General features: G+C 36.8%; 1 protein-coding gene and 1 pseudogene across 1 annotated transcript in view; one reads left to right on the top strand and one right to left on the bottom strand.

Annotated features, from left to right (window-relative positions):
- The window catches only part of LOC111983056 (putative disease resistance protein RGA3), a 48,547-nt gene extending 23,286 nt beyond the window's left edge, over positions 1–25,261 (bottom strand). Inside the window, exons 1-4 of the mRNA XM_065760603.1 lie at positions 25,056–25,261; positions 21,477–24,523; positions 21,110–21,282; positions 20,388–20,502 (exon numbers count right to left, since the gene is read on the bottom strand). Of these exons, the coding sequence (XP_065616675.1) occupies positions 21,277–21,282; positions 21,477–24,356 (2,886 nt within the window). The 5' untranslated portion in view covers positions 24,357–24,523; positions 25,056–25,261 and the 3' untranslated portion in view covers positions 20,388–20,502; positions 21,110–21,276. The remainder of the gene's footprint in view (positions 1–20,387; positions 20,503–21,109; positions 21,283–21,476; positions 24,524–25,055) is intronic.
- LOC136062019 (uncharacterized) lies at positions 816–4,697 on the top strand (annotated as a pseudogene).
- Positions 25,262–27,334: the final 2,073 nt, after the last annotated feature.

Genomic DNA, 27,334 nt, shown 5'->3' with positions numbered 1-27,334 from the left:
AGCGTTTGCGTTTTCGCTGGCGTTTTGCGTTTTGTGTGGATCCTGTGCACTATTCACGGAACCCACAAACCTCTTTTTTCAGCAAAACTTTCATTAAAAATGGGTCTCATGGCACTATTCACACATTTAAAAATTATTTTGCTACAACGTTTTCAGTTTTCAATTTTCAACAATAAGCGATATCCAAACAAACCCTTAATGTGTATTTGGCTCCAACTTGAAAAGCCAATTTATTTTACTATTCAGCTTATTTTTGCTACTATTCATGGGTCTCATTACACTTTTTGGTACCATTCATTAGTCCTACTGTACTATTTCAGATCATTTTTACTTTTATCTATAGTATTTTTAGTAAAAAAATTTCAGTGGATCCCAAACAGACCCTTAGTGTGCATTTGAGATGAGCTGAATTTTTCAACTTATCTCCATTTTCAACTTATTTTTGCTACTATTCATGAATTTTACTGTACTTTTTGATATTATTTATAGATCTTACTTCACTTATTAATACTATTTATGAACCCGTACTATTTGGCTTATTTTTTTACATTTTTTCTACACCATCAGCTAAATAAGCTGTTGACACATTAAACTGTTTTTTTTTTTTTTTTTTGGCATATAGGACATATATTATATATTAATTTCGAATAGATAAGCCTGAGTATTTGAGATTTTTTTACAGGTCTAATTCTTTCCACGGTACAGAAACCTTTGTCTAGCTTTAATTGCATTTTGTGTTTTTCACTATTTTTGGATCAGAGTTCTTAAATTAAGAATTATCCTTAAAAAAATTTTTATTTAAAAAAGAAAAAGAAAAACTCATATATTGAATTGGGCATTTCCCCGCACTTTTCCTGACGTACTTTCTCCGCAACCAAACAGAAACAGAAACAGAAAACTCTCTCACCAGATTGAATTTCAAAATCACAAATTCCATGGATCTCTTGCTCCAATTCCAACACATCCTCGAATCGGACCCTCTCATGTTATAACCTCATATACCTCTCATTTTGTTTCCCCTTATAGCAAAATATTGAAAATTTTACTTTGAATTTCATTTTTGGAGTCTTTACAGTGATGAAGTTGGATTTGTACACCCGACCCAATTCGCGATGCTGGCTGAAGACTCAACAGGCGATGCTGCGATATCGGATGGTACAACCTTTTGGAGCAGGGATCACAAGCTGGGCGTCTCGACCCAGGCTATTCTGCCATTGTACAATGCTGCCAAGCGTGCGTTTATTGCGGCAATGGAAGAGTACAAGAGACTCGGCGACTGCGATGATGGGTTGGAGAGTGAAGTGATGGGTTGCATAGTAAGGCTCTCTTGTTGCTCAGCTCCGATTTCGGCACTGCCTGGAACTCAAGGTCTCTTTTTATTATAATTCAGTTTACTTATTTGAGTTTTTGATAAAATCGGTAATTTAACCTAGAATCCATGCTTCGGTGAAGGCAGCCAATCATTTTGTGTATTGCATATAATTCATTTACCATTTCCCAAGTAAGTCTTGGTTGAACGCTAGAAGTTTCCAAATCCCCAAATCCCTATTTTGAATAGGTTCACATATAATATGTATGTCAGTTGACCAAATGAAAATTATGCCCCTCTCCAGTGCCACCCCATACAAAATCCCTCACTATCTCTAGTTGTGGAATTAGTTATACGAATTCAATAGTAAGTTTTACAGATTCTCTCTTTTAAAATGTAATTCTCTAGGAGTATTTTGTACACACTTCCTGTTTAGATGAGGTATGTACTCCATCAAGGAGTTCATGCATCATATTGAATAGAACCCAATTTCAAGCATGGGCTTTTCTACAATAAACTGATTGACTTCAGACCCCTCTCTGCTCTTGCATAACTTTGAAGTGTATTTGTGTTGTATTTAAATTCATTGAATTACTTTTGTATTGCTTCCATTATTGATCCTCACTCCTATTGCGATGTCTTATGCATAATGCAGGAAGCTAGTTGTGCCTTGAGATTGGAGTTCACAATGCTGTTTTCCCTGGATTAGAGTGTTTTGTTCTCAAAAACTTGAGAACATTTAAATCAAAAATAGCCTTTTCTTTTCTCTGCTTTGGTTATGATTCAGTTCTAGATTTGCCTCAAAGCCAAACAAAACTGACCCATGCACACCTAAAATGCTGCTACATGCCACTGCCTCTGTGGCTGGTTGTCAGCTATGACAATAAGCTCTGCTGGCAGCAGATGATCCTAGTAGTTTTTAATCTTCTGGGATGACAAATTACAGTATTGAGGTTGTATTTGATTTTACAGAAAATGAGATGACAATGGAGATCCTCCTTTTGTCTCCCACCTTTTTTGTTTTATTTTTATTTTTCTTTTGGACCGAAAGAAATTTAGCTCAAGCTGTTGAATGAAGCTTGATGTTGTTAAGCTTTATTTCCAAGGATTTTGCATGATAAAAATTTAACTTATATAGCCTGTCTCCTGAAGAACTGGCATCCCAAATTGAAGGTGGAATTCCCTGTACAGAGTTTGGACCATCTAATTATTCATATAACGGAGTGCATTATGCGATGACCCTTAGGGGAACTAGTTTATAGTCTTGCTAGTTGACTACTTGACTTTCTTCTTTAATTAGAACTTTTGACCATATCATTATGCAAAACTTTCTTTAGCTTCTGCAATTGTCCATATATATTGGTGGTTTAACTATTGACATTTAGCACACCACATTTTCTTGGCATATCCGTCGTACTATGATGTTGAGGGAGAGTGTTCCAGGAAGAAACCTAACACTGTTTTAAGTTGACTTTATTTTTTTTTTTTTTTGGGTGCAGAGATCAAAAATGAACTATCGTGCATGGAACCATCATTGCTGGCTTGTTTCATACATGACCAGAGAACAGGTGCTACATGAGTTAAAGAAATCCAGAAATTGGGCGGGGTTGCATGTTGCTGATAATTGTTGCTTTCATTATCGCAGAGTGAGTTTTCTTATGAATTTGAACAAGCTCAGATGTAAGTTCTGTGTCCTCACCCCCCCCCACCCCTCCCCATCCACAAACCTTTTTCCAAAAAGAAGGAGAAATCTGGTAATCATGCATAGACTAGGGGATTCTCACTTTACTTGACACAAGGTTGGGATTGTACAAATTGGAAAAATATACACCAAAACTTTGAAGGATGAGGTTCGAGTTCACCATTCCTATTATTTCTAGGCTTCCAGTCTTTCAGAATATCTTAATTTTGCTAGCAATATGTCATCATTAGTTTATTTCATTTAATCTATAAAACTTTAGATGTTTGCAGCATGACATATGGTTGTGATAACTGGTTATTTTCTGTTGCTTAACCGTTTGAAGAACCATTTACAGTCACTAAAAGAACATGCCAATGCTTGGGGCAACTGGACTTTTAGTTATCTTTTGATGGTTTACAGCCACTTATTTTTCTTAAAATGCATTGATCCCTAAATGAGATGTTCTTAATCAACAAAAAAATGATATTGTTTAATTCTGAGGTGATAGAAATAGTTTCAACCATTGTAGCTGTATATGCTTTTGTATTCGTAGAGTGATAAGAACACAAGGCTGGACAAGAACACCATATTCTTCAAGAGAGAGAAAAAAAGTCATTAACCCCAAGGGAGAGAAAGATAGTGCTGATGTGCTTTAATTATTGTATTTGGAATAAGGCACTTATAATTTCTTACATGCTTGCTGTGATGAGTTGGGATATCCATACTTATCTCAATCTAACTTGCAATCAATTTTGCAGCGGCTAATGCTTCGGATTTTGAAAGACTCAACCTGTAAACTTGAAAATGCATCCCCTGGTTACTCTGTTGAATTTCTGAAGTATGGAAGGTAAAAATATTCTTTAATGTCTATGCAATAATCATTACAAATTTGTATTCATTTCTGCAACCAAGTTTGCTCTTTATGTTCTTATCATTACTAATTGTATTCCATTTCTTCCTTCTCTCATTCCTTGGATCCTTATATGAGTGAATGTCAGCTTCAGGACTGTATTCTTTTTCTAATTTACATGAGTTGAGTGATCTTTGTAATTTTTATTCGCAAGTGTTGGTGTATGTCTTGTATACTTCCTGTACTTGGGTTGCACCCCTTTTGCACTTTATTAATGAACCTTTTACTTGTAATGAAGTTGCTTAGGAACGATAATTAGGTTCCACTTTTTTGGTCTGCTTGGTCTGTAGGTATAAATACTGAGATAAATTAGATTATAAATTTATAATGCCACTTCCTACTAGGCTGAGCTTTTGGGTGTCAGTGGGATTATTGATTCATTTTTCTTAATAAATAAGCAGAGTGGTTATGAGTGATTGCTTGTGTTACACACTACATGAAATAGAAATGGGGCTGGGTGATTCAAAAACAATGTTAGTTAAGCACTAAGACATTAATGCAAAATCCTTTCACGCCCAAAAGCAAATTCTCTTAATTATGTCACTGCTTTTAGTTACAACTGCTGTTACTTATTGTTTTAGGATTTGTTGATTGCAACTGTGCTTTTTAAATGTCTTGAATATTTATACAAAGTTTTTTTTTTAATGTCTTGACAATGTTGGTGTGACAGGAAGAACTTGATTGGAATGAAATGTTGATAAAGCATTACATAGGAAGAGAGGTATACACCCTTAACTCAAAGCAGCTCAACTATGCCTTAATCCTATTGGTGATGACTTTATGGAACCTTCTCAATTGTTTTTTTCTTTTTCTGATAGAGAACTTTGATCAAACCTCTTCAACTAATACAGCTCTGCCACTNTGTCAATCAATTTACATGTTGAATTTAATGTGTGTGCATGTGATAAACCCTAATTCAATTTATTAAACATTGCATTTGGATTGAAAAATAAAATTCTAGTGAATGTGTGTAGATGGTGATAACCTAGATTCAAGGATTTGAAAGAATCATGAAACAAACATGTTTTTCATATTTTTGATGTAAATTTAAGATCAAAACTAGTGATATGCATGAACATGTGATGAACAACCAAGAACATGTAAAGAACGCATAAGAACATTTAAGAACATTCAAACATATTCGAGGGAATTTAAATAGTCACTATCATGCCTTAATCCTAAATTCTCATCATGGCAGCACAATAAACAAGCTAGGGAAAGAGATTATACCTTCATGCAAGATCCATATGGTGGAAGAGGAGACTCTTGAGGGAAGTCCTAGGGTGGAGGAAAAGAAGAGTTAAGAGAGGAAGAGTGAGTCTCACTCAATACCTTGAGTCTCAGGAAGACCAAGATATGACAAGACTACTCAACTTCACTAGAACTCAAGAGAGGAGAAGAGAGGGGATTTTTTCTGGTGCCTTGGAATGAAGGAGAGGGAGGGTTTATATAGTAGTAGTGGAGAGAATATGAATGGAATGCCATTTAATGAGGGTTGACAAGGATTATGAACCTAGACCTCATTTTAGCCTTGGGGAAAATCTGTTGCATTAAATGGAGAGATTGGTGAGAGTGGGGAGCAAGCCAAAATTCGGTTTTCCCGTAGCTGCTATAACAGCTTGTAGAGCCAACTTCGAAAAATCATATCTGATCCAATTCTGATCGGAATTGTCTCGTTCTTATGCTCAAATTGAAGCCCCGGATGTCTAGTTTCTGGGAAAATTAACCTCATTCATAGATTCAAAATATTCTGAGAGATATTGATGAAATGGTGAGCAGAGGTCATTTGTTAGAAAATGGTTTCAGCACAATTAACATTAATAGGTCTCAAATTAGCTCCCAATTAACATTAAATGGCTCCAATCACTCCCATTTCAGAATTAATTGGTTCCAAATTTACTCTAATTAAAAGATAATTACACAAATTACTCATTGAATAATTAATGTTTAACTATCTAATTAATTAGGTGTATGCAACCTCACCATAAAATGTAGTCCTAACCAATTAAATTATAACACATCATTGATCTCCAATTGATTACACTTATAACCAATTGAAATCAATTGTTCATAATCACATATAGTTGGACTCAATTTGTGATAGTGCATCTCAGCTATTAAAACTTGATTTGATGATAACTTTCAATCTGGTGGTCCGATTATGGCTTATAACCAGTTGATTTGATCGTTATAACATCAAGATCATTTTGATGAAATGAGATTAAGGATCTAATGACTAGAATCAAGATGCATATTCCCAAGGCGAAATTACCCTTTTACCTTCCAAATGAGGTTAAATGCAGGTTGCAAAATGGGGTGTCAACACCAGCTGGTAGATGCAACCGTAGGCCATCCTCGGATGAGCTTTCTAGACGCTTTTCAGGAATACCACCAAATACTATTAGCCCTGGATGATCAGGAGAATACAACTTTCGTCATTTCCATAGGAAACTACCATTAAAAAGTGATGCCATTCAGTTTGAAGAATGCAGGGTCTACCTATCAAAGGATGATAACTAGGATGTTCGAACCGTAGCTGGGCAAGAGCATTGAGTTCTATATAGACGACATGGTGGTAAAAAGCAAGGTAGTGTCTAAGCACTTAGGAGATCTAGGGAACATATTCAAAATTCTAAGGAAATACAAGTTGCGCCTTAACGCGTCTAAATGCTCTTTTGGCTTGGGATCAGGTAAGTTTCTGGGCTACATGGTCACTCACCATAGAATCAAAGTTAACCCAGATCAGGTTAAGGCAATCAACAGTTTACAACCACCTCGAAACCTTAAGGAAGTCCGAAAACTAACCGGAATGACTGCTGCCTTGAATCGATTTATCTCTTGGTCAGTGGATAGATGCGGGCCCTTCTTCGTACTGATGAACAAGTGGAAGGGGTTTGAATGGACCAAGGAGTGTGCCTTAGCCTTCCAGCAGCTTAAGGATTATCTCTTTCAGCCACCTATCATGTCCAATCCTGAGATGGATGAAGTTTTGTTTGCCTATATTGCTGTGGCCCTTCATGCTGTAAGCTTGATCTTGATACGAGTTGATAATGGCATACAAAGGCTGGTCTATTACGTGAGCAAGTCACTACACGAGGCCGAAGTTTGCTATCTGCCACTGAAAAAGGCCATTCTAGCAGTAGTACATACTACGTATAAGCTTCCCCATTACTTCCAAGCATATACGATTGTCGTTCTAACTCAGCTCTCACTAAAAACTCTAATCCAGAGCGTTGATTATACGGGAAAGATCGCTAAATAGGGGACAATGCTGGGGGCTTTTGACATCACGTATATGCCTCGCACCTCTATCAAGGGTCAAGTTCTCGTGGATCTAGTTGCCGAGTTTGCTGAATCCTCGATAGACGAGAAGGCTGAAGCTCAACACATAGATGGAAAATCGATTGACATGATCTCCCAACAAGGTCCCCTATCTTGGAAAGTATATGTTGATGGTGCGAAAAATCAGAGGGGCTCTGGAGTGGGGCTAGTACTAATATCCCCCGAAAGGATCACTATTAAGAAGTCATTAAGTCTGGACTTCTCAGCCACAAATAACGAAGCCGAGTATGAAGCTCTACTGATGGGAATGACCATGGTTCAAAAAATAGGCGAAAAGGCAGTAGAGATGTTCTCGGACTCAAGATTAGTCATTGGCCAAGTGAAAGAAGAATTTGAGGCGAGATATGAAAGAATGCAAGAGTACTTGAGTCAGGTTAGACACCTACGATCAGGGTTCGAATCTTTCGACCTACTGCACATCTCTAAAAGTGGAAACACACATGCTGAATCCCTGGCCACACTTGCAACCTCCTTAGCACAGAGCCTACCACGGGTCATCCTTGTAGTGGACTTATGCAGGCCCACAGAGGTGAACCGAGAAGTGGTTCATGTTCATCAAGTTAGAGTAGGGCCTAGTTGGATGGATCCCATTGTACTATTCCTGAAAGATGACATCTTGCCAGAGGATAAGTCAGAGGTTGACAAAGTACGGAGAAAGGCGCCTCATTTCTGGCTATTTGAGGACCAAAAACTATACAAGCACTCTTTTTCTAGGCCGTACCTACTCTGCATTCATCCTGAGGCGTCAGAGCTGCTCCTTGAGGAGTTACATGAAGGGATTTATGGAAGTCATACTAGGGGAAGATCTTTATCTCACAGAGTCATCACCCAAGGTTATTGGTGGCCTAATATGCAGAAAGAAGTGCAAGAATATGTGAAGAATGTGACCAGTGCCAAAGATTTGCACCAAATATACATCAGCCAAGAGGAGTCCTTAACCTCCCATCCAGCCCTTAGCCTTTTGCTCAATGGGGCTTGGACATTGTCGGCCCTTTCCCTAAAGCAGTAGGAAACAAGAGATATTTGCTGGTCAACACGGACTAATTCACTAAGTGGGTGGAAGCTGAGCCTTTGGCAAACATCAGGGACGTGGATGCCAAGAAATTTGTTTGGAAAAACATCATCACATGATTCGGGGTCCCTCATACCCTCATCTCAGACAATGGTCTTCAATTCGACAGCAAAACTTTCAGAAGATACTATTATGATTTGGGAATTACCAATAGATATTCTACCCCAGCTTATCCCTAATAGAATGGACAAGCAGAGGCTGTTAACAAGGTCATAGTAAGTGGGCTCAAGAAGAGATTAGATGATGCGAAGGGAAAATGGGTGGAGGAACTGTCACATGTCTTTTGGACGTACAGAACTACGCCTCACAGAACAACCGGGGAGACCCCCTTTTCGATGACTTATGGGTTGAGGCTAATATCCCTTTGGAGGCTGGCTTCCCTACATTCAGAACTAGCTCTTTCAATCTGAGTAGTAATGATGAATTGCTAGAAAGGAGCTTAGACTTTATTCAAGAAAGAAGAGAAAATGCAACGGTTCAACTAGCATACTACCAACACAAACTCAAGCAGGGTTATGATGCCAAGGTGAAGTTGAGATCATTAGCACTTGGTGATTTGGTGTTTAGAAAGGTTCTGGGTACTGCAAAGAACCCAGCGTGGGGAAAGCTAGGGCCCAATTGGGAAGGACCATACCATATCACCTCGGTGACTGGTATAGGAGCATATTTTTTGGAAGACTTAGATGGACATGTAATACCATGCCCATGGAATGTAAATAACCTGAAAATATATTATTATTAATGAGAGTCTCTTTTGTCAATACGTTCATTTATTAAAGGCATTATATTCCTCATTATTCAATCTTTATAGGTGTTAAGCATATCCCAAGTTATGTCAGGTCTCTTGGACCACATACCTGGGTGATTAACACCATGACATCTTTTATATAAGTGTTTAAATTGAACCTTAGTCATGCCTGAAGTCCTCAGACCAGATGCTTTGGTGAAATTTAATACACTATGACATTTTTTATAAGTGTTTAAACCGAACCTAAGCTATATAAAGCTCCTCAGATCGCACACTTTGGTAAAATTAACACTGTGTTATTTGTTCGATTCTCACTAAGTGCCAAGATAGATCTAAAGTTAAAGCCAACTCCTTAGATTGGTAGCTCTGAAAAGGGCAGTTCGCAGTGCAAATATAGGGTACATCTTGTCATTGTAGATGCTTAGTCAAACTACTTACACTGGTGGCAGAGTATGGTTGATATTTCTTACTAAAACTAAAGTGGCAACAATTCAAATCCACTGGCAATAATAATAAACTTAAAAGCATATAAAGTAAGGACACGAGAAGTAGAAGTGAAAGACTATCCATTAATCAAGAGTAGGTTCATTACAAGTGGTGACAGAAGCCACAACGCCAATTTAAAAAAAAAAAAAAAAAAAAAACAACAACAACAACAACAATGAATTACAATACGACTACAATAAAAAAAGAAAGATCCTACAACTACTTTTCTGCAGGTTGGGTGTTCTTCTCGAGATCAGAGGCCTTGAGCTTGGCATCCCCAGCCTTGGACTTTGACTCAGCAGCTTTGGCTTGGGAGACCACATCTTTGATGGTAAGGGTATCCTCGGAGGGAGTATCTTTGGCCGAAGAAAGGACCTCCTTACCCTTCCCAACTACTCCTAGGGGGATCTCAGCATCCACAGCAAGGTCTTGGGTGTTGGAGACCTGCTCAGAAGGAGGGAGGGATAGAACAGTAGTTGGAGGGAAGTTAGCTGGAACTTCTTGGATGTGTTCAGGGAAGAACACATTCTCAGCCTTCCTCAGCTCAGAGTTAGCAGGGATTCCTACACTGTTGAGCGCCTCCGTCCAAGACTCTGTGTAGTAGTCCCTGCATACTTTGGCTACCTCCTCAACCAGCCTTTTTTTGGTTTCCTCCACCCCTCATTCGTAGGATGTGATCACGGCAGCCTCAGTAGTTTCCTTGGCCACCCGAGCTGCCTCTTTGGTTGCGTCCTTGACTTTTTGCAACTCGGCCTTAAGGTCCAAAACCAATTGTTTCTGGGTGGCCAAGTTCAACTCCGTTGTATATAGCTACTTAAGCTTGTCCTCGACCTGGGTTTCGGCACTTTTCAAACTGGTGAAGGCACTCTTGCGCTCATTGTCCACCTCTTTCAACTTATTGCCTATCTCCATGTGCTCCTCCTTCAAGGCTCTGAGGGCCTTCTCCACCTCGCGCCGAGAATGGCTCTCAGCTTCAACTTTATTATGGGCATTTCGGACCCACTTCTCGGCCACATAAACTTATTGAGTGACCTGCATAACAGTGACAAAGGGACCATATAAAAAAAAGAGAAAAATGATGATGATGACACTAATTAGTGAAGTAGCTTCTTAGCATTTAATTCAGAAAGACAGAAATTAACTTACCATGACAAGGTCCCTCTTTAATTACATGAAGAGCTCCGATTGCCTAGTACGTCGAAGAGCCTCCATATCCCTTGGGAGTAGAAGGGGTTGCTCCAGAGCTTCAGCCAAATGGGTCGCATGCCTTTTCTGGGATTCCCGGATAATGGAATCCCAGGAAATAGGGGCTTCGTCTAGCTCTATCTGGGGAGCCCAGGTACGCTGTGGTTGGCACACTTCGACATCCTCCTTAATGGAGGTGGCCCTTTTTTCCCAAGCATCTTTCGTCCTCTGTTGTTTGGTGCTATTCGGAGGGGCCACCTCACCTTCTTTTAGTTCCGCATTGGCCATTTCTTCTTCGAATCCTACAGGGTGTGCAGTCCGATATCAGCGGGAGGAGGAAGGGGAAGATTGGCAGGAATTTGGGTCTTGGGAACATCTTTCGAGGTTCCCCCTTTGTTCCTGTTGGCTATTAAACCTTCTAAGCCTGGTCTTTTCTTGGAGTCCATCCCTTCCTTTTCCTTTGGACTAGTGTCAACACGGGAAACAATCAATTTGGGCTGGTGAGCTGCGAAAAATTTGTCGAACTCGGTCTCGGAAATTGAGAGCTCCACAATCCTACTAGGTGCTCCATTCCCTTCAAAACGAAACTGGTCCATTTCTTCTTCCAATGTTAAGCACGAGGAGGCAATTTCCTCTTCTACTGCAGCTATTTCTTTGAGAGGGACTTGTTGTAATGGTATTATGAGCGAAGAAGGGATTTGATGAACTGGTAGTATAACTAGGGAAATGTCGTCTTGGGCCAAGAAATATGGCTTTGACACGTCACTACGATTTATCCGAGGATCACCAACTCTAATGGCGTGGCCGGCCTCTTGAAAAATCTACAAAATCGGATCAAAATCAAGGATCAAATGGACGGTTCGCAACTGTTGGTCCTCGCTCACAAAAATTTCTGAACGGAGCAAGTAGTTGAGAGCCGCAACATTGGTAAGACTAAGCCGAGGGGCAACTTGCCTCCTATCTACAGAAATAGCTGAGAAACCAAACATAATTAGATAATTGAAGTCCATTATCAGAGGAAAGTAAAATGAAGGACATGGGTAGGGTTATAAAATTTAAGTATTTTGCTAAGGAACCTAACTCTAAAGTATCCCACCTGGCTTTCTCTCTTGGGTTGGGCAGTGGAGACCATTGTGCCATGCCCCCAAAGTGATGAAGTAGTCATCTTTCATCCCTTTGTTAGATTTGGGGAGGCACGAGATAAGCCTGACGATGGACGACCTGGACTTAAGGTAAAACCCTTCGTCGGCTTGTGAGTGACACACATATGGACCACGTCATGCCATGTGAGTCCCAATTTGAAATACTCGTTAAGAGCATCAACGCAGCCTAGGATCCTAAACATATTAGGTGCGCACTGATGGGGACAACCTATAATTAATAAGGTAGTCCCAGGTTATCCTACCCATAGGAAGGGTCATCCCTCCCTCTATGAAGGCTATTATAGGGATGATGACTTCCTTTTCCTCTCTATGTGTAACGATTTGTTCCGGGGAACAATATCATAGGCTGATTTCCTAGGGTATATGGTACCTCTGTTTAAAAACTTTTATTTTGGCAGGGGAATCTACTAGGCTCTCGAATCTACCCATTTGGATAACCTAAGATGAAGTGACTAGGATTTGTAAATTAGGAAGTGAGAACTAGAAGAACGAGGAGAAAAAGAAGTATTCAACAAGAATGTAAACTCGCAGGAACTAAAATGTATGCTAATCTTTGATACCTTTGAATTTTTTTTTTTGAAGATCTATTGAGGGAAGGGTTTGAGAGGTTATGTATCTTAGAGAGTTGTTGAGAGCTTTAGTGTTTGATATCTCTGGAAACTTGGAAACTTGTAAAATGGGGAAAAGATTTCTCTGTATGCTTTGTATAGGGAGCAAAAGTAAGTGGGAGTTATCCCACTCAAAATTCCAGGGAAAAGTTTAGCCATTGGATTTGTACTTTACCATTAGATTTAGGGAACAAAGTGCCGCCCGGAGCAATTAATGACGCTTTGTGGGCTTAAAACGTCAGGAGCAATTATGGGGCACGTAAAACAGCTTTCTCACACGTGCGAATTAGGGAATCAATTGGTGTAACTTCTTAAAAATCAAAACCCCACTTTTCTCCTTGGATGAGAGGGAAAAAATTAGAGTTTTTAGGGGCTATTGTGGGGTTAAGGGCCTAAATCACATATTGGGCCTTAGGTCTTGTCTAAGGAGGTAATTAATCCAAAGACAAGCGGGTATTACAAAATGGTTTGGGTTAAAGACTTTATAAATAGAGCATGAATAGGAAGGTGATCCGAGGAGGAGTGTCTCCTCGGATAGGCTAAGAATAGGTCAAGCATAGATCCCAATGATCAAGGTGATCTTCCAAGAAGCTTTAGCAACAAGGACGTGCCCCAGAAGCGTGCAAGAAAGAAGGAAACCCCAAAAAATATCTAAGGGAAAGCTGCTACCACCGCATTAAATGCGCTACAGCTACTTTTCTAACTGCATTTATGTAGAGAAGACCCCTTAACAGTACTGTCTTGGCAACTACAACTCACAGAAGCCTAGAAGAGGTGTCTGATGGGATAAGTACTCAAGTAGCAACCCAAATAATCGACAAGTGTAGGGGGAAAAGAGTCCAAGAAGGACTATATAATAAGAGAGATCCTCCATGAGAAAGAAGGAGAAAAACAGAAGAAAGAACACTATATCTAAACTATATTTACTCAGTTTCAAATGATTTATATAAATGTTAACCTCCTCGGATTGTGAATTTATTCATATTTGTGTCTGTTGTTCTATTTAAATCACCTATCCATACTAGCCATTGTCTAATTCATTAGGGCCCAGTTCTTCAACCCACTCTCTATAAATTTATTGTCTTGGACTGGCCGAGTCAGCATCCCACATATTTTAGGCTTGGGCCGTAGATAGTGTCCTTACAGGTAGCATGCTGCATGCAGATTTGAGTCTCGAAATGGATTTTTCTTTTTGACACTGATCAGATTGATAAGCCATATACAAGATATTTTTTTTGAATTTTATTATTATTAAAAGAAGTAGAATAAGAAAAGCAAAAAAATAACAGAAGATAAAGAGATAAATAATAAGTGATATTAAGCTAAATAGTAGTGAGGAGATGAAAAGATAAAAGGAATGAGAAAAATTAGAGAAAGTATAACAATAAATTAAGAAATTATATAATGAGAAAAAAAAAAGATTAAAAAGAGAGAGAGAGAGAGAGAGAGAGAGAGAGAGAGAGAGAGAGAGAGAGAGAGAGAGAATGTTGAAAATTTGTGAATGATATGGCTTAACAGGAGCATACAGATACAAATAATAAATGTTACACTTCAACTTTTAGATATATATAAATATAGATGGATGATGATTGATGTTATTTAAGCACTAAGACACTAATTAATGTGAAATCATTTCACGCCCAAAAGAAAAAATTTTCTTAATTATGTGAATGCTTTTAGTAACAACTGTTGTTACTGTTTTAGGATTTGTAGATTGCAACTATGCTTTTCAAATGTCTTAAATATTTATACCAAGGTTTTTATTTTTATTTTTTATATTTTATAATTTCCTGACAATGTTGGTGTGACAGGAAGAGTTTGATTGGAAGGAAATGTTTTTTTTTTTTTTTTTGAGAAACGATTGAAATGAAATGTTGATAAAGCGTTACATAGGAAGAGAGGCATACGCCCTTAACTCAAAGCAGCTCAACTATGCCTTAATCCTATAGGTGATGACTTTATGGAACCCTCTCAATTGTTTTTTTCTTTTTCTGATAGAGAAGTTTGATCAAACCTCTTCAACTAATACAGCTCTGCCACTTGTATTGATTTCATCCATTCTATCATATCCCAAATCACTTCTTCATTATGTCTATCTATGTTATTTTCAGACTCTCTCTACCTCATTTTACTCCTTCAACCTGAATTAAAAGTAAACACCCTTGGTATGTACTTTTTTCTTTGGACTGACTATAGTGGCACATGGGCAAGATATTTTTTTGAATTTTTTATTATTATTAATCAGCAAACTCTTTATATTGGAGAACCTTTGATTGTTCTCAACCCTGAAATTGGTGGGGTAAAACTTGGCAGTAGTACGTAGATCTAAAAAAGGATCTGTTATATTCCTGTCACCTTAATGTTTGCAGATTGCAGCATGATAACATGGATAATTTGTACCAACTACACATTGATACTCTTCTTCTCCTAGAATCAACTAAATACTCGTGGTCCCTATTTTACATTATACTAGCATTCAGATACATAACAACCCCTCACCCCCAGAAAAAGAAGTACTTAAGAACTGTAGTCCCCCAACATATGAGCCATTGCACTATGAGCCTTTCTTATTGTAGAACCTGTGTTCATGATGTCATTTCTTCAATCAAAGAAATAGAGTCTATCTTTGTAACAAGAAATTTTGTGGTCCGATCACATATTAAAAGAAAAAGAAGGAAAAAAAAAATAAGTGGTTCCGTGCTGGTGCTTGACTTTTTTAAAGTATTCCATTGATCATATTATTTAAAAGTTTTTATCTTATGACTTTCATTTCAAACAGGCACTTTGGCTTCATTGCCGCTTCCTTTCCTTGTGTTGGATGAAGCAATTTGCAAGCAATCTCCATGATGTATCATGCCATTCTGAGCTAAAGATCAGTACAAGTAACAGCTTTAATTCCTTTATTGATAATGAGTTGCATCTCCTCAACTCTTGCTCAACTATTCCAGATAATGACTTTGAGGATTTCCAAGTGCAAGTCACATATTTTGCCACTTACATATTATGGCTGACAAAGGTAAATCATCTTTTGTCTTTTTAATTTTCCATTTTGTCCTGTCGGCTGGATGCTTAGATTTTCGTTATTGCATCAGCAAATCCTGGAGTTTTAGTCTTAATTCCAAGAGAAGCTTACAATAGGAAATCTGAAGACTATGCTGAGCAAGGTGTACCCAGAAAGGTCATTCCTTTGGGATTCTTTAATAGACTAGATGGAAACGCTTGACCAATTTGTGAAGGAATAAACGTTATCTTTAATGCTGTCCGATGTTTCTCATCTTTTTTTTCTTTAATATTTTTACCTTTTTTTTTTCTCCACTCTCTTGTTGATTCATGTAGTTGTGATATTAACAATGTATATTATTTGGTTTTCAATTTATACTTTAATATGGTATAGACTATGTGAATATGTGATGAACACTTTCGGTATATTTATTTTGTGTTATAAAAATATATTATAGAATTAAATTTTATCCTAAAATGGTATATTGAAATAGATCGATATCACAATGAAAGTTCAAATAGCGTATAAAACACTATGAACGTTTAGACCCCCAAAAATAATATTATCAATTCAAGCTTAATGTCAAACAATATATATGCGAGAAAATGAACACAAGCTAATAACATAATTGATAATCAATCTAAACCAACTAAAATCACATCCACAACAGAAATTAAATGGTAAAGATTAAGGGAAGAGAGATGCAAATACAAGGACAACACACGATGTGTTATCGAAGAGGAAACCAAAGCCCTCAGCGTAAAACCTCTCCGCCGCCCTCCAAGCGGTCAATAATCCACTAGAAAATGTAGTTGGGATACATGAACAGTAATAGACCCTCCAAGCCTAATCTTCCTAGTGTACTTAAGCCCTCTAAACTTCTTGCTCCAACGAGGTTGCGCCGAATCTTTGTCTTTTCTAGTTTACCGAATTCCGTTATAACCCATAGCATCAACCAATAACCATTGGTCCATTCCTAATTGCTTCACAAAGCACCAAATGACCTTCTCATAGATAAGGGTATGGTGAGAAGGGTATTTGGGTAAGAACCTCTCAAGGATGTAACAATAGAGATGATGAGAGTAGAGGAATTTGAAGAGTCTCTATGTAAAGATTGTGGATGAATCAATTTTGTCTTTCTCTAGAGTTTTTCTCTCAAAATTCTCTCTGGAAGCTCTCTACATTTCATGGGTTTAAGGGGTATTTATACTTGGGTGAGAAAGGAATGCGAAGAGTCAATTTTTCCCAAACAAGGTGGTTTGGCGGCTTGGCCTCGTGACTTGACTGAGTCGCGAGTTCAAGCCGTGAGATAACAGAATGGCCAGACTATACTTTTTGTCATGTAGTGCTCTAGCTGGCGCGACTGTTCATCTTCTCGCACGCTTCACTCGTATGCTGCATTTGGCGGCTTGCTAGTCGCGAGTCACTCGCGAATTCCAGCTGCGAATCTCTGCATCTTGCACAATCTTAAGCATTTCTTCACACTCTCTCACTCACTACCCTTACATGATTCCCACCTAAATACATGGTTACTAATTGCTAAATTACAAGCAAATTTGGCACGGAATATTTTGTTTGAATAGAAAAACTAAAACGATCATTAAAACAAAATTGATAACTTTGATTTTCTCGTGCTTGACAATGACTAAATTTCTAAAAGTAAACTAAAAAATTAAGAGAGGAAAATGAACAAATAAATAAGGTATACTTGGATGTAAGTTGGGTAGCACAACAATTTATCAAGACCTAGTTTCTTTGCAATTAAAATGGTGGCTATCAAATAGCATATCCAATATATGTGGTTGAACGGGGTGACGGGATCACGAATGGTGAGATCAACGGCAAGAGGGATATTGCAATGGTTCTTGTAAGATTCTCTCTCTCTCTCTCTCTCTCTCTCTCTCTCTCTCTCTCAAAACTGACCTAAGTTTCTCTCTCTTCTTTCCATTGGATTCAAATGATTGATTTTGGTATTTTAAGTTTTATGTGCATTTTTTGTTAGTATATTAATGGGAGAATAATTGAGGTATTAATTTGGCACATGTAAAGCTCATAGAGTAAATTGGACAAAATAAAAGTTTTTCAGAGTGTAATGACCACCATCTTAAAGTTCAAGGGAGGTATAAGCATTTTTCCCACAATTTTGTACTCAACCTTTTACACAACATTCAACTTTCACTAGCAAGCCTTTTTGCAAGTAATTTGTTTGTTAATGTAGCAATCATTGATGACATGCAAATTTGTTGTGTTTAGTAAAATCTGTTGTAATCGATTAAGTCGAACAAATATTATTTGTTACAGTCAAATGTTGTAAGTGTTCACAAATTTGAGTTAAAACATATTTTTGATGTAATTCAATCCTTAGTTTTTAGTGTCTAAATTAGTATTGAAGAACTATTTTCAAGACACAAGAAAATTGCTCAAGATCATGAAAGCTTTACTGCCTCGATTCCATGTGATCAATCAAGCTTTAATGAAGCTTGATTCATGCCTGACATAACTTGAATGATCAAGCTGTGGGGTTTTGGAAACTGAATTTTCAGTTTTAGCCCATGATGACTTGACCCACTTGGGACCTGTGCACTAGGGGCCTGTTTGGTTTGAGCAAAAATAGGGTGTATTTTGTATTCATTTTCAATTTTTTGTGGAACCCATCACAAAAAAAAAATTGCTTGACTTTGTATTTGTATTCAGTTTTCATTTTTAGTATCAAAAAAATAAGATTTGACTACAAAAACTGAATACAATTTTTTGGAGTTTTCATTTTCTTGAAAATGAATACAGTGACGTTTTCATAAAATAAAAAAAAAAAATCAAATCTATGGGTCTCACTATGACTAACTTGTCACTTGTCACATCAAAGAACACACACACTCTCTCTATTTGTTGGTGGTTGTCATAAAAAAAAATGAAGGGGAAGACAAAGCAGAAAATGATACCAAAAAAAAGAAAGAAAAGAAGATGGAAACAAAAATGAGTACTGAAAATGAATACAACTTCAACACAAACCAAACAGGCCCTAGGATTCCATAGGGTATAAAAAGCTTAATTTTAGAGCAATCATCATAAGTGAGAGAACACACAGATCATGTTGTGGATGCCAAAAGAAAATTCAAAACCATATTGCTACTAATTCTCACATGGATTATAATTTAATTTTTTATTCTCCTTAACCACCCAAGAATTCCTTTGGATTGAGGAATTCCCTTAGATAGCAATCCATCTTCCTTTGGATTGCGGAATTCCGTTAGATAGGAATCCATCTGATAGATCTGCGATGAGAAATGTTTTGTAGCAAAGGAATAGTTTACAAACCCATAAGGTATTTTTTATGGTAAGCTACACATGTAACTAGTGAGTCTTGAACTCAAAATCTCACTCTTGAACTTACTCTAACAAGGAGAGTAAATACCATTTGTGTTAGAGCTCATTAGCAAGTTCTTTTTTATGATCTTTACCTCTTTATTTTTTTGGTCAAACATTGATAATATCACAAGGACAAGAAAACAACACGGTTTTGTATTCAATCTCTGAAATTTGTACACTAATCCCTCCCTCTCCCTCCCCCCAAACATAAGGCAATTATGAAAATTAGTATACCAAATTCCAAACCCTAAAACATAAGGATAGAATTTTCATAAGTTGAAAATTGTACAACTATAGAGGTCACCTTTCACCTTCCACCATATAATATGGATTACACAGGAAATGTGCCATTATGCATGTTAGGACTTTTAGTGGTTGGACAATTAGATAAAAAAATTTATTTGTAATTATTGATCTTAAATTTTATCATTTTCAAGTAATTATGTGGGTTGTTATTTGTATTGGGATGGTGAGGTGAAATGCCACAAGTGTTGAAATAGAAGCTAGAAGTGGCAGAATTTCACTCCTACTGAAATTGGCAGCATTAGGCAAAATGTGATGTGAAATCAAATTTTGAAAAACAGTTGGATAGAGAGTTCGCCTCTCTATTGACCTCCCTTTAGTACGAGCAAAACTGTGAGAACCCGAGACAATTCTGTTATTTTTTCTCTGGAATTCTAGTCCATATCCTCACAATATAAGATCCCATTTTCTACAAATTTTGCACACCCAATTCCTATTTGTAGAGCTAGATAGTACCAAAAAACCCTAGATCTTTAACCCTCATCAATCTCTCTACCTTCTCACTCTCAAATTGTCAAATTTCATGAGAGGAGATTAAGACCATCACACTCATTACTACCTTCAGAGTTTTGGTGTTGATTGGAGCTTGGGAATCATAGGAACAGTCTCAAAATTGCTAGGAGAATTGGAGATTGAAATTGGAGGCTCAATTGCAAATATGGAGGCTATGAGAAGAAAGGATTCAAGGAATCGGTTGCTAGTAGGAGTTGGAGGCTCAAGTACATAGTTAGTAAGTTACTACTTAGCTTGGAGGGTTTTGTAATTAATATGTACTACGACTATTCTCATTAGTGGATCGTTTGGTGCTATGATGCCTCAGAGAGGTTTTTCCACCATGTTCTCGGGTTTTCCTCTTCATTAACACTTCGGTGTTTTTGTGGGTTATTGATTTTTTGTTTATCCATGCATACTTATGTTCATTGCCTATTTATGTAAACAATTGGGCTTAAATTCTATATTTGGCATAAGATTGACATTAGCAGTAAAAATCGGAGCCTAAATTGTTTGAATTAGATTAGTGCAATTCTCAATACACTTGCTGCAATATGAAATGATAAAGTAGTTTTATCTGTGGCCGTTTCTCAAATGTGAATTCATGCATGAAATGAGGCCAAAAGACAGTTAAATATTTAGCTTGAGGTTATTATGGATGGAGAAAATGATAAGGAAAAGCACATAGATGATTGAGCAGAAATATTGAGATAACCCTTACATTAGAAGAGTGTATAATCGAACTAACAAAGCCAATGTATTTGTAGTTTCTTCTTCTTACCTGATGGTCACCCTCTATAATTCACACCCTTCCATGTAATGAAACACTTCAAACTCTAAGACAAGAAAAGAGCACATGTCAAGAGTTGAAAAATAAAGATAAAGAAGTATGTACAAATCCTAGATTACTTCTCATGTGTCACCAAATCAGATTGACTATTAAAGAAAACCAGCATGCCAGATTAAGCTTATGTGTTGCATCTTTGAAGTCATAGCACAGCTTTCTACAAAAAGCCCTATGATATGATGTTCGGATTGAATGAGCCCAAAGCACAAGAAAGATCTTTCATGGATGTCTAGACTGAACAAGAGCAAAATATTTGCTCGAGCACAAAAAATGCTTTCTCACATTTCAGAATTTGATTTCTGGTTTAAAATGAGGCCAACAAAGTAAATCTTTAGCATGGGGTTTTTACAGACACACAAAACAGTAAGAAAAAACTATCTCCGAACTGAAGATTAAGAAGAATATGTAGATATACCTTTAAAAGAGAAGATAAGAAACTACAAACTTCCAAATTTCTCGTCACATATATTATATATATCACAAATATATATAATATATTTGCGATGATGGATATTGCACAATTTTGCAATGAACTTATTTTTGAGAGATAAGCAGGATAATTAATTAATAATTTATTCTAATATGGAAGAAATTACCCGTGACTGCATCAGACTTCTGCAACACTTAATCAATCCAAGAATGAACTTTAGCGATGTAGACACACACATAAATCTCTACTTGTAGCTAAAATTTGTGAACCACAAAGATCATTCGCCCTCTTCTTCGTCATCAGACATGCTATTCTTGGTGAAACTCTTCTTCATCATGGCTGAAATGAAGAAAATGGGCAAGATCCACATAAACATTAAACCATAAATTATTGAGAATTTGATAAATTCATCAACCTAGGTTGTTAGTAATTATTTCCCGGTGGGAAATTTTGGCAGAAAATAAGAATATTAATTGATTTTTTTTTTGGTTGCAAAATGAAAGGAGGAATTGAGAAGCAGCAAAAAAAGTTACCTTGTCGATTAACTTCTTGACCGTCTCTCTGCACTTCAATATAATTAATCCTGATGTTTGGGATGTAGGAAATCTTTGATAACGTTTGCGGAGAATTGAGCTGCTATTCACCTGAAACTCCTGTAATGAAGTTTTAAAAAGGAAGTCCGGCAGCGACTTCAACTTTGGGCACTGGTGAATTACCAACTTTTGAAGACGGGGCATTATAACAATACAATCTTCCTCTTCTTGCCCTTCAACCCCAATCCATTCTTCCCACTTGTGCAAACACATAAACCGGAGAGTTTTCAAATTTGGGAATATTTTTATCATGCCGTCTTTCTTGTTTTCAAATTCTATTCCCAAAAATTCAACACCCACCTTTTTTAATGGAAAATCATAACCTATCCCTAAATATTCAAGGAACTGAAGCATTCCCAAAGGAGGTAAACGCTCTAAATTTAGGCCACCTCTCAGAGTAAGCCTTTTCAATTTGGCTAGGGACATTATCCAATTATTAGGGAACATTGTGGTGCCGCAGTACCAATGAATTGCTAAATTCTCCAAGTCTGGAGGTGGCTCTAAGGTATTCAGAACTGATACATCAGTCTCCATTCTTCCTCCATGATTCTCTATGTTATCTCCAAAAAAATTTAGATCCAAATCACGAAGGCCTATCTTCTTCTTCAGCTCTGCATTCTTTGCCTCACATGCATCTACCACGTTCCCCAGTCCATATATTTTAAGAGTTCCTTGAAGGTGGTTTAAATTTTTTAATTCTCCGAGTTCACATCTTTGGCTATCATCCTTGCCACCTACATAGAAACGACTTAATTTTGTAAGAGAACTCAATCTCCCAATCCCTCTTGGAAACTCAAACTGATGAGTCCAATAACCTTCTTCTTTCAAAATAAGATGTTTTAAGTTAATCAGTTTACTCATCCCCTGCAGTAATTTCATGAACCCATCTTCACTACCAACTTTAATCTTCAAAATTTGTAGATTGCATAGATTACAGATGTTTTTAGGTAATCCGTCTCCATGGTAATTATGTATTTTGAGATACCTTAAATGTATCAAATTTTCTATTGCATTTGGAATTTCCTTTAACTTACCATATTGACTACTCAAAGTTAATGTCCGTAAACATCTAAAATGCTGGAACAACCTGGACAAGTTATGATCACTATAACCTACAAAGATGAGGGTGCGTAGAGTTTTTGTGCTATAGATGGACTCAGGAATCTGAGCATTATTTGGAATTTCTAAATACAAATGCCGAGCATTTTGAAGAATTGACCCCGACTCTTCGTAACCATTGATTGTGATGCATTCGTTTTTTGCCATGAATTTTGCCAAGTCGTGCACTATATCATGCATTTTGAACCTCATAAAATTGTCAGCATATCCATAATCCCCCAAAACTTGGAGGAGAGAGCGAACGAGTAAAATTTCAAAGTAATCTCTTGCCACGATTCTCTCCTTGTTTGCATTCGACTTAATATAACCCTGTGCCATCCACATAGATATCAAATCCTCTTTAGAAAAGAAATAATCTTTTGGAAAGACAGCACAATATGAGAAACATCGTCTCAGTGGTGAGGGCAAATCATAATAACTCATTAACAACGGCCCAAAAAGCCCTCTTTCAACGTCTTGTAATTCCCATAATCTACTATATAGAACCATCTCCCATTGTTCCTTTTGACTCTTGAAGCACATGAGACTCCCCAGAGTTCTTGCAGCAAGGGGCAAGCCTTTGCACTTCTTTGATATTTTCCTACCTACGTCTTCTAATTCCTTACATTGGTTAGAATCCCTGCCAGAAAAGGCTATTGTACTAAAAATCGTCCAGCAGTCATCGTCAGACAATTGCCCCAAATTGATCCTTGCTGTACTTTCCATAATGTCTGCAACTCTATTTTTGCGTGTAGTGACTAGAATTCTACTTCCTTGGGCAGCATTTTGGAGTGCAAGTCTGAATGGCTCCCACAACGTGGAGTCTTCAGTCCATACATCATCAAAGACAAGAAAAAGCTTCCTTCCACGAATCAATTCACACATTTTATCCATTAGACTCGGCCATTGAGTAATGTTGGAGTCATCACCTTCAAAAGCTTGAATGATTGCTTTGGCAACCATAAACTTATTGAAAGGATCAGAAACACAAACCCACCCTTTTTTCTCAAAATGGGCCAAATTCAACTCACTATCATTATATGCTAGTTGGGCAAGAGTAGTTTTTCCAACACCACCCATGCCCACTAAAGAGATGACATGGGGGCTTCTTTCTTCTTCATTACCCCTTTCCAATAGGATGCTCACTAGATCACCCTTAACCTTATCACGACCTAGAATGTTTGACACATCTACATGGGAATCAGTTGGTGGTCTCACAACTTCTTCGTTGCCACTAGTCAGTACAAACTGGTACATATCCCCCTCTCTGTCAATCTCATCTAACTTTAGCATAACTTCTTTTATCTTAAGAGCAATATCACGACGCTGAAAAACAGTAGAAACTGAGGAATTCAAGTTGGGTAGGGACAATACCTTCCTCCTCTTCGCAGTACTAGTTTCAGCTTCTTCTTCTTTTTTCTCAATATCTGCTTTGATCTTGGCAGTGTTGCACTCATCCAACACGTCGCCCATCTCGTAGGATACATCGTTGAGCCTTTCTAACCAAAGCTTCACTGCTTTCTCCTTCACTTGCCTTTCCTCTGCATCGTCGAGCTTTGCCTGGATTGCTTGGAATTTGAGTTTAAGCTTTTCAACTTCTTCCTCGACATTTACAATGGACGTGACCTCCGAAGCAAAAAGTGAACCAAGACGGTCCTTGAACTCTGAAGCAATGAGTGAACCAAGCTGGTCAACGATGGTAGAAACAAGAGCCCGAGCCATAATTGGAAATGGAACTCTTTCTGATTTTTGATTTTTTTTGATAACCAAGAAAAGGAACTCTTTTTGACTGATAACATAAACACAAAAAGACTACTGATGAAAGAGCAAATTGTTGATTCTGGAGAAGAGACCCAGTAAACATATGTAGGCTGCTCCAGTACCAACACCTGGAAGTGCACTCAAATTAAGAAACGGGTAAAATGAGATATTTTTTAGAAACCAATGCTCTTACTCCACGCAGAGATTAAGTTTAGGTTGTCTCAGAGGGCCCACCTTCCCATACCTCTGCTTAAAAAAAAAAAGTCTCATTTTGTCATTTTAAAACTACTTTACCAATCATATCAAACTATTTTGCAATACAACAATTGCAATGGGTTCATTCAATCAAACCACTGGGTTCCGTTATAACCCAAGTTCAAACAGAATGAGTCATCATTCTGATGATGAATCCGAGTTTTCAGGGATTCTTGACATTATGTTCATCATGGTAGAAACTTTCACAACATATGTATCTATGATAACCAAGATGTCTATGCAAAATTTTCTCTTGCTTATAACCCAGATGAGACTCTCTAAACTGGAATCATTAATGGTGGTGGTAAAAATCCAGATTTCAATAATAACTTGAGGTTAAAAATCACCCAAGTTGATGCAGTCCAGAAATGTGAAATTTGGATGCTCAGCAGAGCCAGAAACTACCTGGAATGACCAACTTCTGGGATTTTCTTTGCTCCCAACGCCCATCTCCATCGTTGCTGCCGCCGTCGCCTTCAAACCGAGAGAAAGGAGTGAGTGAGGCGAGAAAGAGGAGAGAGAAACGGAGAGAAGATAGAGAAGAGACAGAGAGGAGAGAGAAAGGGAGAAGAGAGGGGAGTGGGTGAGAGACGTGAGAGAGAGAGAGAGAGAGAGACTCGAAGTGAGCAATAAAATAGGATTTTTTTTTGTCACACGTCAATATTTTACTTAAAAATTTAATATATTGTATCACCCTTAAACTTTAATTTTTTTGGGGAGAAAACCTAAACTCCTAATTTTTTTTTTATAAAACCTAAAATTCTAATTTGTTTGGATTTATATATGCATATTAAAATTGATTAGGTATAGTAATGTGATATGCTATAATTAGAGGAATAAAACATGAATTTTATATCACATATTTACAGAATTTAATCTCATTTAATTTTAGGCTAAACTACAGTGTTAGTCCTAAAATTTACTTAGTTAGCATTTTTGGCCTCCCAAGTCTTGAATGAGAGTCAAGTTAAAAAAAAAAATGAGTATTATTGATTTTTTTGTTAATTTTTTTTTTTACTTATGTGTTTGAGAATATTGATGTGACATTTTTTTAATGATAGGAATATGTCGTAACAGTCCCACATTAGTTATTAAAAACTAAATTGCCACGTTAGATTTAGTTTTACTAATTCATTTTATTTATAAAAATTAAACACAAATAAGATTTTTTTTTTTTTTTTAACTAAAACATCCAAATCTTCAAAAATCCCTCGTCTCATCGTCAACTCTAGACTTCTTCCTCACAGCGGCTTCAATCTTGAACTGCACCCAAATTGGGGATTCAGCTTCATCATCTCCCATAGCTACTTCTTGAAAATACTGAAATTCTCACCTCAACCTCCAGCAAAACACATGCAATTAAGCATTTGACTAACCCCTCCCCTCTAACTTGTTGATCCGAACTCAAGATTCTAATTATGCATATCCACACAAACCTCTTTCCATTGCTGCCTATACTACTTGTTTCAAATGAAGAAATCTAGAATCAACAATGAGATTGGGGTTTTTTAAAATATGGCTGTCTTAGTTTTTAGTTTTTTTTTTACCTTTTAAATTCTATTTTTTTTATCAATTTTTAAATTCTATTAGTAAAACTAAATCTTATGGGCAATTTAGTTTTTAAATAACTGATGTGGCACAACTATGGTATTTGCAATCTCATTAAAAAAATGCTACATCAATATTTTGTTAGACACATAGGCAAAAAAATAACTCATGTTAATGGAAAGACTAATAGAACTTATTTTTTCAACTTTAGAGACCAATTGTACTCATTCAAAACTTAAGGGACCAAAAGCGTTTAGTAAGTAAATTTCAAGGACTAACTGTGTAATTTTGCTTTAATTTTGCAATTAGTGAACAATAGAGTGTATAAGAGCATCTCTAGTATCTTCTCCAAATATTTGTATTGTTTGGAGAATGAATAGTTACATTGACTAGGCTCTCTATCATTTCTCTATCTCATTTAAATATTATTTCTTTATTTTTTTCTCTAAATCTTTGGGTGGTCTTTTCTTTTAATGGATCTCTTGAAGAACTTGAGATAACAATATAGTGAGTTGTTAGTGTTTATTATAATTTAAAATTTATCAAATTTATGGTATCCTTGTACTAGTTTTTTTTTTTTTTAATCTAAAATTTATCAAATCTATCTTAGTCTTAAAATTTATCAAATTTATGTGATCTAGAATGAATTTAGCTCATTAACTTTTCTCTTAAAAATTCATTAGTTTTACCTTTATTGGGATTATTATTATTCTTTTTTTAAGAGAATTTTATTTATTATTATTCATTTATTTATCATTAGTCCTTTTTTTTTTCTAAAATGAAAAAAAGGTATCTTATCGTAATTTTTTGTAATTATCATAACCCAATTTTCCACCACACACGGACACATCCCTTTCATATTTACAACTCATTGTTTTCACCACACACATTCCTTTATAATTACAAACCAATTCTCCACCGCATACCAAAAGTTTAGAATAGAAAATATCTTCATCTCAAACTCAAAGACTCAAATAAAGAGCTGAAACTATTCAGGAAAAAAAAAATGATTTTCAATTTAACACAATTTTCTAATAATTTCATTAATTAACAACGTTTCCAAATTATTTAGAAAAATATCATCTCAAGTCTCTTATATTCGAGTTCACTTTAGAAACTCGAGACCTATGTGCTGG

The sequence above is a fragment of the Quercus suber genome, unplaced genomic scaffold, assembly GCF_002906115.3.
Source record: "Quercus suber isolate HL8 unplaced genomic scaffold, Cork oak 2.0 scaffold_373, whole genome shotgun sequence".
NCBI classification, from domain to species: Eukaryota; Viridiplantae; Streptophyta; class Magnoliopsida; order Fagales; family Fagaceae; genus Quercus; species Quercus suber.
The sequence above is the reverse complement of the archived record's forward strand: the minus strand, read 5'-3'. Positions and strand labels throughout refer to the sequence as shown.